Below are 16620 nucleotides of genomic sequence, written 5' to 3'. Positions count from 1 at the left end.
AGGCAAATGTTGGACCTGTTTGAAAATAATACACTTGCTGGTTATAATTTTCTCAAGTGGAAAGATATCGCTAAGTTACTTAGTAAATGAGTAACATTTTTACAGAGTTCTTCCCCATTTACAGGGGTTTCATAACCCTCTGAGTACTGTAAAGTTTCCAAACAAAATTTTAGTGCCAATTTTTATGAGTTTTTTGGCAATTTGGACCAAATGAACATCACTTTTTATTTGTTACATAACAGTTTTTGATCAAAATCTTGCGGAAAATTTGCAAAAATTACCTTGGTTCCATTTTATACAGGTGACAAAAATTTTCGTTGTGACAAAAATTTACTTTGACACTCAAAGGTTATCTGGCATGTTAACATATTGCTTTCGTGATTTCATTTTGATCTTATTGAACTTGTATAAACTAATCAGCGCTTCTGCAATTTCATTCACATGAGAAACAATGAATAAGTTTAGGCCTATCTGATTTATTCTACATGAAGTTTAACATAGTAACAAACTCAATTCTGATTTGTGTTTCTGTACCGAGAAAATATCTTAGCAAGAATCACTCATAGATTGCTCTTTTACAATATACCATTGTGCTTGTAATCTTTGGTTTGGCCCTACTGTTTTGATGGTGTGGCTGAACTGATGTACCAGGAAATGGGGATAACAGCAGTGAAAAACAAATATCTGCTCTGGTACAGATTTGACATTTTTACCAAGGGCAGTAAAACAAAAACCATGGAACATGAACATAGTACCACACAGTATTTGTTTCCTTAACAGGAATATTTCAGTGCACGTTTTATCCGTGCTGTCTCTGAATTACAGTTCCTTGGTTTCATCAAACCGACCAAGAAGAAGACAGATCATGTGGCCAGATTAACCTGGGGAGGATGCTGAAATATTCATACACCTTGTGGAATCTTTTTTGTAGTCGTCAAAATGAGTATAGTTCTCTGGGAACAAAAGTGTCGGCCAACTTGTGATGGTATTGCTGCCCTGAATGAAATACCGGTAGATGCTCTTCAAGGAGTAGAACTTTAGAAAATTGGAAGAGGGTGGTTGGGGAGGGGAGGAAGGGGGTCCAGTGGTGTACAGGGTATGAAATATTGTGATATTTCTTGGCGTCAAACCTTGTTTTTGATGGTTGTGGAGTACAATAACATGCAAGGCTATTGTTGGAAATTACAATGTGTGAAGTTTTTAGCCACCATTTTGACAGTACCTCTCCGATATATATAACAGGTATAAGAACTTGCTCTAATGTGAGGAAACTATTGTATCTCTACTGAATCATTCATATTCGGAAGGAAATGTACCAGTCTTCTCTTATTTCAGGTTAAATTTATATTTTTTTACATATTTGCCATCTTTCACTGCCATTTTGTACTGTATTTTCATAATATAGCAAATACAAATATAATATGATAAAAATAACAGACTTTGTCGTATGTTTGAATGTTATGAGTAAAATCTCAATTTTAATTGTGCAAGTCTCCAGTTTTTGATATGATGTATGAGTGTTTGAGAATGATTTAAAACTTGTGTGAAGACATACTGGTATTTTACTTTGTGCAATTCATTTGTAATAAATCAATATATATGTGTACATGGTAAATTAAAGTTCACAATAGCCGAATCAGTGTTTGTTACATTTGTAAACTACGCAGAAGATAATAGCAAAATTTTACAGTATGTGTTTGCTCTCATCGTATGAATTTTACCATGGATGACCAAATACATGTTTATATGAGTTGAGACCTTTTGAAATGTTTTTTTTATTGTGTGCCATTTTGCATCAGATTTGAAGGAGGCCAAACTAATTAACATGTTGATTCCATCATACAAAATTGTTGCAACCAATTGTTTCCTCATAATTTACAGCAATTTCAACAAATCAAATTTCGCAGATTGCTCCTGCACTACACTGGTAGCGAACATTCTTTTCACATCCCTACCTGTAAAATTTACATCTTGAAAGTTTGTAGTGATGCATGGCAGCTGATGCTTCACCCTGTTGGATACCATTTGCAAACAGTATAGGGACGGTGCAGAGAAATTAAAGGGGCTTGAAAATTTTCTTCCATATTTTCAGGATTGTTATAGGTCTGCATTCATTAACTTTATTGTCAGAGACACCAGCTGTAGGTTGCTATGGAATATAAATACACCTTGCCATTGAAATTTCTAATACAATTTGATGATTGTGGTAGAAATTTTGACTTTTTAATGTATCAGTAAACTCTCTCATATAACACCAAAAGAAAATCTAAAACTAATCATGGAGCAGGAAACTGCTTTGCATAGACAAGGAAGGAGGGAAGATATGCCATCAGGCAGCAAGCAGCCCCCCCCCCCCCCAGGTGTCACCCCCATGGTGTTCCACTGACGTGACCCATATTATTAGCAGCGAACAGCGCCACCAAAGTCCACACACGTACTTTCAATATTTAAACAAAATGGCGGACCCAGAAAGATTCGATGGCATGCTGCTTCACATGGCCCAGCAATGTGATGGTGGCGTCCAAGAGGTATACTATTTGCCTTCTTTCCAAGTTTCCTTCTGAATACTAATACAATGATTATGCCTGCCTTGGTTTGGGAAACCGAACGTTTAGGCCATCACCCGCCACGGAACTTTTACGATGTTCCGACATGGGAGAACATGTCATGTTCGTTGTCGCGTTCTGACCCACGCGCTGCTGTCCATTTCCGGGGTTTGTTTTTTCACGTACTTGTAGTTGGAAGATTTTTCTTAATGTCACGCAAATATTCCTGGTAGAGTCTGAGTTGTATAAATGCTATAATATCAATTTTAATGGAAAATCCGTCGTAAACTATTAAAAAAGGAACGAAATGTGTAGGTAAACAAGCCCTGACGACCGATGCAACCATTCACAATCAAAGCGGGACATTTCGTCATTCGTTGATATTTCCTATTCTCTCTTCACCAGTTAGTAGACATCGTCTTCTCCTTCCTCAGAAGAAAAACAGACTTCTACCTTGGAGGACAAAAGGGCGCTGCAGAAAAGGTAGGTAGCTCACCTATTTCGTTTTGACCAGGACATTGGCTCAAGGGTCTATGGCCGAGTGCGACCATTGACATGATTGAGCCATCGTCAGCTGCAATAATTAATTGTAGCTTCGGTGGGCTGGGTCGTGCGGCTTGCACGATGCCCTACCAAGGCTACAATCCCATCCTATACCTTGCCCACGTAAAACTGCACTGCAGATCTGTAGTGCACGCATAAGGCACACCGGGGCCGCATGATTAGCAATCTCGCCTTACAGTGTGCATATTTCACCATAATCCTGCTCCCAGATAATGTTAGAATCGTAAACCCCATATCGATGGTCAACTGTACTCCTTACAGCTGAAAATGACTAGGGCACAAAGTCAATTCAAAATCAACTGCCATCTGTACTCATTGAGTTGAGTCGACTTGAGAGCAAACACCCAAGTGAAATAAAATACTGACTATTGTACTAAACGTGTATCATTATGTACACCATCTTTCTGTACAGCTGATAATAGAGAAGTTTAGGCGACATCAAGAGCTCGCTGACGCTGAGCGGAAAAAGCGGGAAGCAGAAGCTGCGGCCGCAGAAAAGGCCAAAGCAGAGAAAGCAGCAAAACTAGCAGAGAAGAAACGACAGGAAGAAAATGAACCCAAAATCAAAGAGCTCACAGATGAAGAAGCAGAAAGATTACAACAACAGCTTGATGAGGTAAAATTGGCATGGATGTTATGAACATGGGAAATAAGAAAGAAATTGCTGCTGATGAAAGTCATGTTACACTGCAAAGTACGACTATTCCAATCCTCAATATGTAATCATGATAACGTTAAGTTCTTCAAGTAAGAATGCTGCCGGAATTTCTTGGGTAATTATGTAGTAGTTGACCATGAGTGTAAATTTTTTGAGCGACTTCAATGAAAACATCCATCCAGAACACAGTAGGCTTGAAGTCGGCTGAACGCAGCAGTCTATGATTTAATATGGTAATGCTAATGAGACTCTGCTTGATCACTGATGGAAAAATCAAGCAACCAATGACCTACTATACAAATTACCAATTCACAGTATGTTACTTATTTTCACCTGTCTCGTTTGCTCCAATAGAAAAAACTGAAAGAAGAAGACAAAATAGAGGAAGGAGCTACTGAGGAAGGCGCTACTGCTAATGGTGATGCAGCGGCAGAAAAGAAAGAGAAAAAGGAGGATGTAAGAATGTGTTTTTTCTGAGACTTTCATGCAATCCTCTTAGCTTTCAGAGATGAAATATTTTCACCATGGCAATAGTCTCAGGCAATACTAAAAGTGTAGGAGTTGTCCATTGTTATAGGTTAAACCAAGCCATTGTTTTTGAGTTGACGCAAAACAAAGTGAGACATTTGCCCCAATAATTGTCACTGTGAGTTCCCCATGAGTACATATGTCTCAGTTGTATCTGGGAGGGAAAAATTGAGACCTACTGTTTAACCATCCGAGTGCAAAAGTCAATTGTTTGTTGTGTTTATAAAATATGACTCTGTCAATCTTTTTTTTTGGTCAGACTTTTCCAAAAAATTTTGATCAAAAACAATAGCCAATGAAAAGTGATGTTTGTTTGGTCTAAAATAGTAAAAAAAAATAGAGAAAGTAAATCATAACAATTTGTAAAATGTTGTATTATAATTTTGGTGGGAAAATATTACAACACTCAAAGGGTAAAAGATAGACGATAATATATGTTTTGCAATTGATTGTAATCATACACAGATTCCAAAGAAAATGCCCAGTTGATATTTCGTACATCATAACTTTCCCCTTATCAACGCTACATATGGTACAACCATATTGTTTTCCACTGTAAAGGTGGATTTCTACAAAGGACTATGGGGATGTAAAGGTCATCTGTATAATGTCTGTGTGTCTTTTTACAGAATGATTCTGATGAAGACGAAGCAGACAAGGGAAAAATGAAACCAAATTCCGGCAACGGTGCCGATCTACCAAATTACAAATGGACTCAAACGCTTAGTGAACTTGAGGTTTGTACAGCTCTTGACACTGGCATTCATATTCCTTGTCTAGGACTATATATGTCCTACCTTTTTCAGGAAATTAGTTTCAAGACAAATGAAGTCTTGTCCGCAATACAGACCTTAATTCATTATGCTTCAGGCATTGCTGTCAACTGTACAGTTTGGGAATAGCTTAGAATTTGACAAAAAACGGTCACAAAACAAGGACACGCTCTTATGTCAATTTGCAACCATAACTTCATGGCAGTTCGGAGGCTTCCAAGTGGAAATATTTTCTCTTTCAAGTCTGTCAAGTATATGCTTAGAATACTCTGAGAATATCACGCTATTGAAAGCAGCTGTTCAAAGTGTCATGCATTCCTGAATGATCCATTTATGTGTCTTGTATCATGAGTGAAATTGATGAGATTTCCTGATAATGACACCGCTTTTTCTGTCACAGCTCCGGGTTCCATTCCAAGTCACCTTTCCCGTTAAACCGAGAGACGTCATTGTTGAGATTAGAAAAAAACACTTGAAGATAGGGCTAAAAGGTCACCCGCCCATTGTGGATGGAGAGACGTACAATGAAATGAAAATTGAAGAATGTTGCTGGATCATTGAAGACAGAAAGACTCTGGTGCTGACAATTGAAAAGGTTTGTGGGAATCGATGCATATTTCCTAAAATTGCACATGTTCTTTCCAATCATGACTTCAAAGTCAATACCACTCATTGCATTTATATGTTTGTTACTAAATATAGCTGCACGCAGGGCGACATCGGACACTTCTGCTTTAAAATGAACAAAATTTATCAGTGTTGCATGTGTAGATATTGCTGTAGCTTGCAGTCTGAGTCGTAAATATGTCTCTTCTAGTCTTCATTGTTACATTTTTAGTTGCCTATAAAGTTGTATTTTCATCGTTCTTGCATGTTTAATTTCCATAAATGGAATCTCAATTTTCTTAGAAATGTTTATTTATGCATATTAATGAGAGAACTCTGACGTCATTCACAAACAGCCCTATTATTGTGAAGGTAAAGTTCTGTTTTATGGTGTTTCTACAAGTGAACAATGGGTGTCATGCAGTCAGTGTATGGGCATCAAGAGTATGTTTCCCAGCATAGAATAAAAATGTCGGAAATTATATACACATTGTATGCAGCAGCCAAGATGAGAATGCATCTTTTTGATCCTTCTCTTAGCAACTTCAACATTCAAAGGCATGTGTAGTCAGTTTGGATCAGATGAAGTGAAGGATAACTCTAGCAAAGAGTTGATATTTTCATGTATACTCCTTTCTAGATAAAATGTGCTATTGTGGCATATGCTTTAGACATTCTCCAACTTTCTGTAGTTTACTGTGCTTTAAGTGCTGTGTATATGTACCAAGATTCTATCTGGAGGTAGATTGCACCTTGGGGACAGATATTTGGACTCTCTAACTTATACAGTGCTTTACTGGTCCACAACTTGTGGGGGCTCATTTTGAAGCTCATGGAGTAAAAAAGTTTTCACCCTTTTTTTCAAAAATGTTCCATTTCCCCATAGAGTTAACACAGAAATGGTGACCATTTTGAATTTCAAGTATCGGTAAATATTGGGTACTTTGTTTCTCTTGTACCGAATTTTACTCTGTGACTCCTGACTTATATTCTTGATCTTGAAAGCTTGGGCAAAAGTTTTTACAGCAAGTCTTCTATTTCAAAGTGCAAACCATCTTAACCCTTTTAACCCGGCTCGGACAAAAATGTCAGCATGATGTCATAGGTCACCAGGGGTCAGGGTGCAAAGGGTGAAATCATGGGTTTGCTATTTTCAGTACAATCGTTTGCTGTAGATTTTTACCTGTCAAGCATTTACGTTCTTCCCCAGGTTAATAAAATGGAGTGGTGGAGTCGTCTCGTCAAAACAGATCCCGAGATTAACACCAAAAAAGTGCAGCCTGAAAATTCCAAGGTAATGATAGTTTTCATATTTACACAATGACAGTACTCTCACAGCACAAAATCCTCTGATCTTTACACTGAATTTGGTGGCACAAACAGGTTTATTATCTACGCAGAAATTAGGACACTCATGTGACAAAATTGAATTATCTCCTGTAAGCTGTAACCTCAGCGTGGAGAATTTGATTGTCAAGTGTGAAACTGTCATTGTTACAGAGATGGAAACAGTTGCAGAATATCAACTGTGAAGTAAATAATGAACTGTGTTGTTTCCTATACTATGTACTCTGTAACTTTTAAGATTTCTGAACTGTGTGAGTCGATTGTCAACATTTCTTGAAGATTTTTTGAATCAAACCGGCACCAATTCATGGGATATGTGAAATTTTCTTGCTTCAAAAAGTCATTGGTGCATTGAATGAGTGCAGACAGCACACTGTTTGTATGTCAAATCTCTGTAAGCAAAATAGTCCGTACTTTCTCGAAGTCTGTCAACTTGGATACACTGCAACGTCTGATGTTGCCACCACTAACATGCAACATTTTATTCACGGAATTTTTATCTCACAGTTGAGTGATTTAGATGGAGAAACTCGGGGTATGGTGGAAAAAATGATGTACGACCAGAGGCAAAAGGAGATGGGCTTACCAACATCAGATGAGCAGAAGAAGAAAGACATTCTTGATAAGTAGGTGTCTTTAGGAGTGATCTTTGAATGATCTCAAGAAACGGAAAAATTTCCTGAAGTGATTTTTACAATTTTGATTAGAGAAGCTTGTAAGGGAACAGTTGAAAGTTTCACTGAGGGAAAGTTTAAGTCTTTCACTTTCGAGGCACATACTACCTTTAGTCAAAGAGAATTTTCTGCGGTAAGTGACACATCAGTAATGGCTTAGGGGGCCTCCTGATTCAGACTCCGCTCCACTTTCTTTTTATGCTGCATTTTGAGCTCAGGGGGGGTACTTGCTCTGAAAAGTGGTAGGGGTGTGCGGGCCGCACATAAAAAACCGGGGCCCATTTTAGACCTAAAATCTCATTATTTTGGGACCCCCTTTTAGACCTTATGACCTTTGACCCAGGTCAAAAGTCATAGTGTTAAAATTTGCAAAAACGTTATCGGGTAAAAAGCAAGCATTTGTATGACATTACCGGCAGAGCCTACCACTATACTGCATTTACGGCTATGTTGTTGCTGGCCAAGCCATGATTTCCGAAACATTTTTTGAAATACTAAAAAATTTGAGTGAAAGAAACTATCTTTCACCCTCACCAAAGTTTAAATTATCAGTTATCTGCAGTTACAGTCTGACTGGTGATTTTAAAATTCCAAACTACAAGAAGCCTCGCCATTCGTCCATAAGGCACTGCTAGTTTGTTTCGATATTTTCTATTGGGCAAAATTCTTCCATATTTAGAGTTCTGACCAATTAGCGACAGTGTTTTAAAACAAAGTCTATATTTACTTTGGCTAAAGCCAGGGGGTCTCTTTAATGGTTCTCCTGCCACACAAAAAGATATCGATGCTTACTGAGTGCAGCTCAAAACCCTGCAAGGAAGACAGGAACTGACAGTTCGAATTTGTTCTTGTGTGGCACTCAAAAATCGACCCCATTTTAGACCCTGGTTTACTGTGATGATACCCCCATTTTAGACCAAGTTGCTGAAATACCCACCCCATTGGGCGGCACGTATACATATGTGCAAGTAATGGAAGTACCTCCCCGGGATTTTGAGTACCTAGGTGACACTTTATAACCCTCCTGCTAGTTTTATTTTGGGTGGCAGAGGGTCAATGTAAAAGACATAGCAGCTATGTGCGCAAATCTATTATCAGACTGGTGTTTATGGTAAAACATTACAATGTACTCCTGTGTGTGGGGAAAAGTGTGAACTTGCCTTTTGACCCTCATTGATCTGTTCAAAGGTCAGAGGTCAAATTTTTTGTGTGTTTTCTTCTACCCGGGTCCAAACAATAACAAGAAAGCACTGAGGGAAACTTCAAAATGATGCAACTTTGCTTCTGTTTGCATCCAACAGGTTTATGAAGCAGCATCCAGAGATGGATTTCTCCAAGGCAAAGTTTTCGTGATAGAGAGAAAAAAGACATCCAGGTCCCTAAGACACTTAACAGGAATCATCTCAAGCTGTACTAGAAATCAGTGAGAACCTTGCAAAAATTACCTCAGAAGAACAATTTGTTGCTAGAATTCACCACTTTCAGATTTTGCTGTTGCAATACTATATATACAGGCTGTATGCAATATGTCATTTTCACCATGTATGAATACTCAGTATTACACTATCGGCGTCATCAGAATTAGATGGGTGTAGGAAAATCTTTGAAACTTCATGAGTTACATTTGCTTTATTGCAATTCATGTGACTCAGCTGATAGGAAAATCTGTTGTAGATGAAATAGGCATTGTTGTTTCTCCACAATTTTCTTTCAAACAACCTCTGATGTTTCTCTAATATAGACTACATTTAGAGCACCATTGGAAACAGCGCCCTCTTGTGACATGCTGTAAAAAATATGATTTTAATGCATTGCTGTAGAGCTACAACATAAGTACCATTCCAAAAGGCTGCTATGACTTTTTCATGCTATCTCTAATTACTTTTGTGTTTTAAGAAGAATGCATGATTGTAAATTTTATATCTTGGTGGGAATCAAAAGATACTAAGCTAGGCAGTCCAGCACCAGATTTCCGTATGTGATGCAGTCTCATAAAACTTAATTGCGATTTTCTGAGCGTCATACAATATAACTGTCATGAAATCAGACAAGGGGATATATGTGTAATGAAGGAATTTCAAACAAGACCTTTAAGTTGATTACATTGTCAAATTTCACTTAATTCCAGTCATATAGTATCCAGAGTTTAATGTAGATCATAGAAAGTTTGACTTCAGTGGTAGAGTCACCGTCACTTCTGGCTACACCTCAACTCAATGTAGTAAACTAGCATCACTTCCTACTGCGTTCAGTAAGAAGAAAGTTGGTCAAGTTTCTGTCAGCTAAAAAAGAGAACCAGGTTGAAGGACAGTGAGAAGTGATGCATCTCTGCCCGTCATATTTATCCAAGTTTTGAATATCTAGTACTTTTTTCGCTCTATGTAGGCATCAATCTGATGTTCATTTGTACAATGCTAGCAGAAAATAAAAGCGCTTCATTTTTCTTTATGTACAGTATTATTCATGTGTTAAATATGTCCCTTCTGGCCATCATACATATACACAAACAGATGAGTCAAATCGACTTGGGGCACCGAATGCTTGCATCGAACCAGACTTACATGATTTTGAGAATGCAAGAATGCTGTTTATGGGCTATTGCTGGGTACATATTTCTAGGGAATTTAAGAAACCAATGAAGGCTTTTGTCATCTGTTTTGGAGACGTCCGCCAAAAATGCATGGATTTTCATAACAGAGAAGTGTGTGTGTGTGTTTGAAAGAAGAGAGACCACAGTGAAAAGAATGTGTGGTTTCCTTTTCACTTTTTCATCTTTCTGCTTTCTGCTCTGTCTCTCCCCCTCCCCCAACCAGGTCATCCTTCTGGTCCAAATTCCATTCACACATTTTTATGGAAAACTTCAACAAGATTTCTCTCTCAATTGTAACACTTTAGGTTGAAAAGAAAGTGTGAAAGGTCGAAATTAAATTTAAGTGTCTGTACTAATGGACAGTACCCATTTTTAAGGTGTCAGCTTTTGTGATCATCTTCCAAAAACAAGTCGGTAACAGTTCTGTTTAATGGCTGTCTGAATAAGTTAAGCAAAATCGCTCAAAATCATAAAATAAAGTTATTTTATCAGTGATTTTATATTTTTTCCGTTGAAATCACACCATTTTACAAAAGTATGCAAAATATCATATGATACTGCCATCACACTCTTCTATGAGCGGGTTGACCGATGACTGTGCAGCTTCGCCAAGTTCTTTAGCGGGAGGGGTCTCCTCCCCTTCCGACTTGAGGGAAATCACGTCAAAGCATTCAATTGAGTAACGATCTTGGGCGGTTGATGTACTCTGCACCGGCGCCGGCTCGGTCGCCGTCTGGCTCTCGTAAGTCGGATTCTCGAAGTAGGTGACGTTAGTGACGACGTCCGCGGACTGCTTCTTGCTTACGGAACGAACTGTCGACTTCTTCGCCACGGGTAACAAGAAGAGCAGGAGAGCCCCGATCAGGGAGAGCGATCCGGCGAAGTAAAATGCCAGGTCGTAGGAGTTGCGGGCGTCGTATATCCACCCTGAGAGAGAGAGAGAGAGAGAGAGAGAGAGAGAGAGAGAGAGAGAGAGAGAGAGAGAGAGAGAGAGAGAGAGAGAGATTGATTGATTAATACTATAGATAGTGGAGAACCACGTGTGCCAAAGTTTGGTGTTGTAAAAGCAAAGTATAGAAGTATAGTACAACATGCATGTAGACCAGAAGTTAGCACAATCGTTCAACTTTTCAATACATGTACACGCATAGGCATTTATCATCACGCTAGTATAATAGTTTCATGTTGTCATTAAACGGTTATAAAAAAGTTGGGACGATATGAGTCGCCGGTTTTGCGGAAACTACCAACATGCAAATATCTATGGGATACTGAGACAAACCATAGACAGTGGAGAAACTGCTATCTATGGGCAAACCGTAGCAGGTACATTGCGTTTACAGACGAATCAGGTGTACCTGCTATTGGCGGTCCAAGGGTGTACGCCACGGAGCAAAAGGCCAACATAATACCCCATGCATCCGTCATTCTCTCCGCTCCGACTAAATCCTGCGTGATGACCGGGAGCAACGTGGTGAATATCGAATCCGCAAAACCGTAGCAGACCACGTACACGACCATCCATGGGTATTCCGTCGCCAATGGCAACAGTAACGTGGCTACACCGCCTATCAGCATGGACGCTTGGTCGATGTAGACGCGATTCACCTTGGTGACGTCACAAAGTTTTCCGAAGACTATTCGGCCGATGGTTGTGGCTATGCCGAGGTAGCATATCAACATGGCCCCGTCATTTGCCGAGACGCCATGAAGCTCCGAAAACTTTATCTGATGGAAATCGATAAGATGAAACGACAAATTATATGTAACTTGCAAGGTAAAGGGGAGGGCGTAAAGGGAGGGGGTAAAGGGAGGGGTTAAAGGGAGGGGGGTCGTCGGAACTACGCTTGCGGCGATACCGAAGGATTCAAAGCGCGCATTGGTTGGCAACGTTCCAAACCCGCACTTTTGCACGTGCAAAATCTTACCCGTTCCGTTGTTTTCTACGGTTTTTTGAAAATGCTCAAAATCTTTCAACTCTCTCAATTGTTAACCACTTTAAGCTGACTTTCGGTAGGGTTATTGAAGTCATACATGAAATATAGATAAGCATGCGTTTCTAAAAATTCCGGACCGTTTATGAGATATCGCCGTAAAACCCTTCAGACTTTCACGAAATGGCACAGTAGATATTTCCTGTTCAAAATCGTTTCTTCTTTAACAGATTATCTAATCCATGCTAGGGCTCTAAACAGGTATCTCATGTGTTACACTCTGAAATTTGGAAAATTTTGTGCAAATTTGTAGGAGCTGAAACGTTTTAAAGTAGAGTTGTAAAAATTTGTATATCTGTGACGTCACTGACCAATCGCGCCACAAACGTGCGTCTTTTGGAATCGTATGGTTCTATAATCTTTGTTATGCAAAGAAAACCATGAAAACTTTGCATTTTGATTGATTTTGGAAATTACCCTTAGCAACCGTTGCTTAGCTATTTGAATCCTTCGGTATCATGTGCTTTAACTTTTATCTATTGCTATCGCTAATAAAAGTACCTTTGATACAGGGCTTACATGGTCGTATGGGTTCCATACGACTTTTAGCATAGTTCCGGCGACCTCTTACCTCTAAAGTAATTTAATTCTCGCGCACCAACGCAACAGCTCAAGGTAACGCGCCCCGATATTGAAATACTTAAACTTTTCTCACACTTTCCTCAAGGAATCTTTCAACAACTCCCTTTACAAAGCAAGAATAAATATCAGGGGCTCATTGTGCAAATTTGGGTCCTAAAGAATCGAATACCTAGTATTTATCGACGCTTGATTTCAAAATGGCGACCACTGTGTTAACTCTAAGGGGAACAATTAAATTTCGATTTTCAAAAGGCACTGAATGTTTGTTTTAAAGGTATACAGTCACCTGTAATCTAAACATGTCCATATATGGTCAAAGGGGCGTTCCTTGATATTCAAAATGCCCATGTGAGGGCTCTGTTTTTTAAAGCGGCCACCCGCTTAAAATCTGTGATTGGTTAGATTTTCTCTTTCTATGGTAACTGTAGCAAAATTGGAACAGGTGACAGTATACCTTTAATACTCCATGAGCTTCAAAAGGAGCCAACATATAGGGCAGAGCAGGAAAGTAATGTAAAAATTTGAGTCATAATATCTGTCCCCTTGGCGCATTCTACCTTAGGCTAAAATATTTCTCCATATCTTGAAAACGATCCGTTTGAAATGAATATTCTAGCTGAATATTAAATGTGCGTGAGGTCACTCAAGTTGACCGGTTCCATGGCTTGCTTTATTTACCTCAAATTTTGAAACTATTGTAAGACGAATTGTGCCTTTTGTAATCGGCTGCGCGACTTATATTACCACTGTACATGTTGTACTGAAGCTATCAAACAGAAAAAGATATGACCCCATCAGTTTTGTTGACAAAACATTTTTCGGATAAAGTGATAAAATGTTCGTTCAAGTGTGGCAACAGGGTAAAATAAAGAGTGTGCCTGTATGATTATCATGCAATTATCCTCAAATATTTCCGATATTGTTATTTCTTCTTATTCCTTTACATTCTCAGCTATTAAATGTGATTAAACAAAAACTACTCACCAGATGAACGTAAGGCAAGTAGTATTCCATATAGATGAGTGACATTGCCGCAGTCCAAACCCAGAACACTCGGTCCTTCCAGATCCAAAAGTCTGTTATATATGTCCTAATAGAAGAAGCTGGAACGTTCGTCGTCGGTTCCGACGATGATCGGACTCTGGAACGATAAGAAAGTGTGGCGACGAACGTGACGGCCAAGAGCGCGCACTCGATTCTCCAAGCCCTCCGCCATCCGTATGTCGAAACGAGATACTGAGAGAAAGGAGTCATCACCAAGGTGCCGAAACTACCGCCGGCCGAAACGATGCCCGTTGCCAGGCAACGATGTTTTGAGAAGTACTGGCTGTTGGATATGATGGCGATGGTGTAAATAAAACTCGTCCCGATGCCGAACATGACGCTGTAGGTCAGGAAAAGCACTCCAAGATTCGGCACAAACGACGAGAAGAGAAGTCCCACCGAGCATAGTGCGCCGCCTGTGGCAGCGACTGCCCTGTGACCGAACCGTGCACTGGCGTAAGTTGCCATCGGAGAAAAACCGAGTGATATTCCATATGATAGCGATCCGACCCAAGCTGGAAAAAAGACATTGATATACGAATTAATTTTACCCATAGGGCGAACTTTTGAGCTGATTTTGTATCTCAGTATCAGAAATGACATATTTTCACATTTTCAAAACGTAGAAAAAAGGTCAGGCATATTTGATTAATCGAATACGTCAAGTATCACTCACATGCGTCTGTTCCCGTTCAGAGTGTACGTGTAATTCGATGGTGATGCGAAAATCACGAGTATAATTATCAAACAACTATCGATAGATTTTCAGTTTCTCAATCAATTACTTCCTAGGAAATACCGGCACCACTATTTCATACGTAACGAAAGCTTTCACACGGTATAAAAAGTTGTCCCTTCTGACCAAATACGAAAAAAACATCTGCCATGTTGCAGTTGCATAAATGACACGAAACAGACCAGAAAAGAATTATAAAACATCGAACATCTGGGAAACTGTTCTCGAGGCGCCTTTCTACCCTAACAATAGTGCCACCCGATTTTATTTGCTCCATATATCATTTTTCTCCTTACAGTCAACGCAACGATAGTGTCCATTTTGACCTTCAAGCGATAGTAAATACTAGGTATTTCTTTCTTTAAGACCATCGTTTGCACGCTGGCCGATATTCTTTCTTGGTTATGAGCATGGTTGAAAGTTTCCAAGTTGGAGAAAGCTTGAGCGAAAATTGTTTTCGAGGAGCCTGCCACCTTAAAAGTATACAGTCATCTGTAATCTAAATATGCCCATATATGGTCAAAGGGACGTTCTTTGGTATTCAAAATGCCCATGTGAGGGCGCTGTTTTTAAAAAGCGGCCACCCGCTTAAAATCTGTGATTGGTTAGATTTTCTCTTTCCTTGGTAACTGTGGCAAAATAGGAACAGGTGACAGTATACCTTCAACACCTGCTTTGTACTTCTCCCCTATCCATCCATCATCAACTTCTAAATAAACTACCAAACCAAAAATATACCCATATTCACATCCATAGCAAATTCATCCATTCTGTGGATAACCTCTAGGGTTACATGGCTGTAATTACCTGTTTCAGCGCCACTGTTCTCAAACTGGTCCAACAGGGCAACAAAAAACACCCCGAACGAATTGTGAATGCCCAGATTTAAGGTGCATATGACAAAAGACGCAAAACACGCCATCCATGATCGCCCGCCGTCGGTTAAATCGCTTGTCGGCGCATTGGTTCCAGCGATCAGGGGCTTGTCGGTCTCCGTCGCAACATTTTGTTTACTTTCGATCGGGTGTACCACCTCGCTGCTCGGTAACTCTTGATGGTTATTTTGTTCGTCATGGCTTAAGAGACTGTTCAAAGGGCTCTTGAGCGACGTGGCCTCACTTGTGGCCCTGTCCCCTTCCTTGCTCACATCTTTTCCAATACCATCATCGTCAGGCCCCTGTTTCAGACCGCACTCACTATCAGGGGTTTGAAGTTTCACCTCACCAACTTCAACTTTTTGCGCTTCTTGTGTCAGGTCATCCGCTATGTTAGCGCTTGACATTTCGCTCAGTCCTTCCCTGTTGCGAAGTCACCCATCTCATCTCATCTCATATCGTGTGCTAACTATCGCTTCATTCAAGGGACCAAATATTCTTTGTAAGAGAAGCGACGTTGTTCTAAAACCATCGCTCGTTTACGTTCTATTCTGTCGATTGTTCGTCCGCGTAGAAGCGCTCGTCTTTGAATGGAACCTAACGCATCATTTCATGTAGTCGCACGCACACAAATTTGAAAAATCATTCACCTCTTGAAGAAATATTCTTTCGTTGCCACCGTTATTATTTACGCAAATAACCTTTTCTGTCACGTTTTTGTCGCGTACTACATCTTTAACAACGTATTTTCATTGGGAAGTTTACACTTTGACATCAGGGTTTAAGTAAAGCTTTATTCGCGGGCCATCCGGGTACTTGCGTTTGGAACGTTGCCAGCGATAGCAACCAACGCGCGCTTTGAATCCTTCGGTATCGCCTTAAAGTTCGGAGTTTTCAACCACCAAACCAGTATTCAAAGTTTCAACATACATAAATGACATAACTTTTAGTTCTGCCTTTTTCACACATTTTCTGTATCATTCGCTCTTCTGTATCGTCTGATCTCTCACTCAACTCGCTCACCCGTGTTTCACCTTCTGACGTCACTCCGCTGTCAAGAATTGAAGTTTCGAATCCCCAGAGCTGATCTTCTCGTTTGTCGC

General features: G+C 39.7%; 3 protein-coding genes across 3 annotated transcripts in view; 2 read left to right on the top strand and 1 right to left on the bottom strand.

Annotated features, from left to right (window-relative positions):
• LOC139142465 (origin recognition complex subunit 3-like) overlaps positions 1-1490 on the top strand; it is a 39732-nt gene extending 38242 nt beyond the window's left edge. Inside the window, exon 18 of the mRNA XM_070712404.1 lies at positions 792-1490. Coding sequence (XP_070568505.1) covers positions 792-897 — 106 coding nt within the window. The 3' untranslated portion in view covers positions 898-1490. The remainder of the gene's footprint in view (positions 1-791) is intronic.
• Positions 1491-2426: 936 nt separating this feature from the next.
• Positions 2427-10144, top strand: LOC139142464 (nuclear migration protein nudC-like). Its single transcript, XM_070712403.1, has 9 exons — positions 2427-2528; positions 2952-3029; positions 3523-3726; positions 4123-4224; positions 4926-5033; positions 5470-5664; positions 6886-6969; positions 7530-7648; positions 8998-10144. Exons 1-9 carry the CDS (start codon positions 2457-2459, stop codon positions 9047-9049), a joined length of 1014 nt encoding a protein of 337 aa, XP_070568504.1. The 5' UTR covers positions 2427-2456; the 3' UTR covers positions 9050-10144.
• On the bottom strand, positions 9307-16075 carry LOC139142463 (monocarboxylate transporter 10-like). Its single transcript, XM_070712402.1, has 4 exons — positions 15450-16075; positions 13847-14421; positions 11645-12014; positions 9307-11213 (listed from the first exon to the last, which is right to left on the bottom strand). Exons 1-4 carry the CDS (start codon positions 15922-15924, stop codon positions 10834-10836), a joined length of 1800 nt encoding a protein of 599 aa, XP_070568503.1. The 5' UTR covers positions 15925-16075; the 3' UTR covers positions 9307-10833.
• Between the last annotated feature and the right edge of the window lie 545 nt (positions 16076-16620).

Source organism: Ptychodera flava, chromosome 10 (assembly GCF_041260155.1).
Source record: "Ptychodera flava strain L36383 chromosome 10, AS_Pfla_20210202, whole genome shotgun sequence".
Lineage (NCBI taxonomy): Eukaryota > Metazoa > Hemichordata > Enteropneusta > Ptychoderidae > Ptychodera > Ptychodera flava.
The sequence above is the reverse complement of the archived record's forward strand: the minus strand, read 5'-3'. Positions and strand labels throughout refer to the sequence as shown.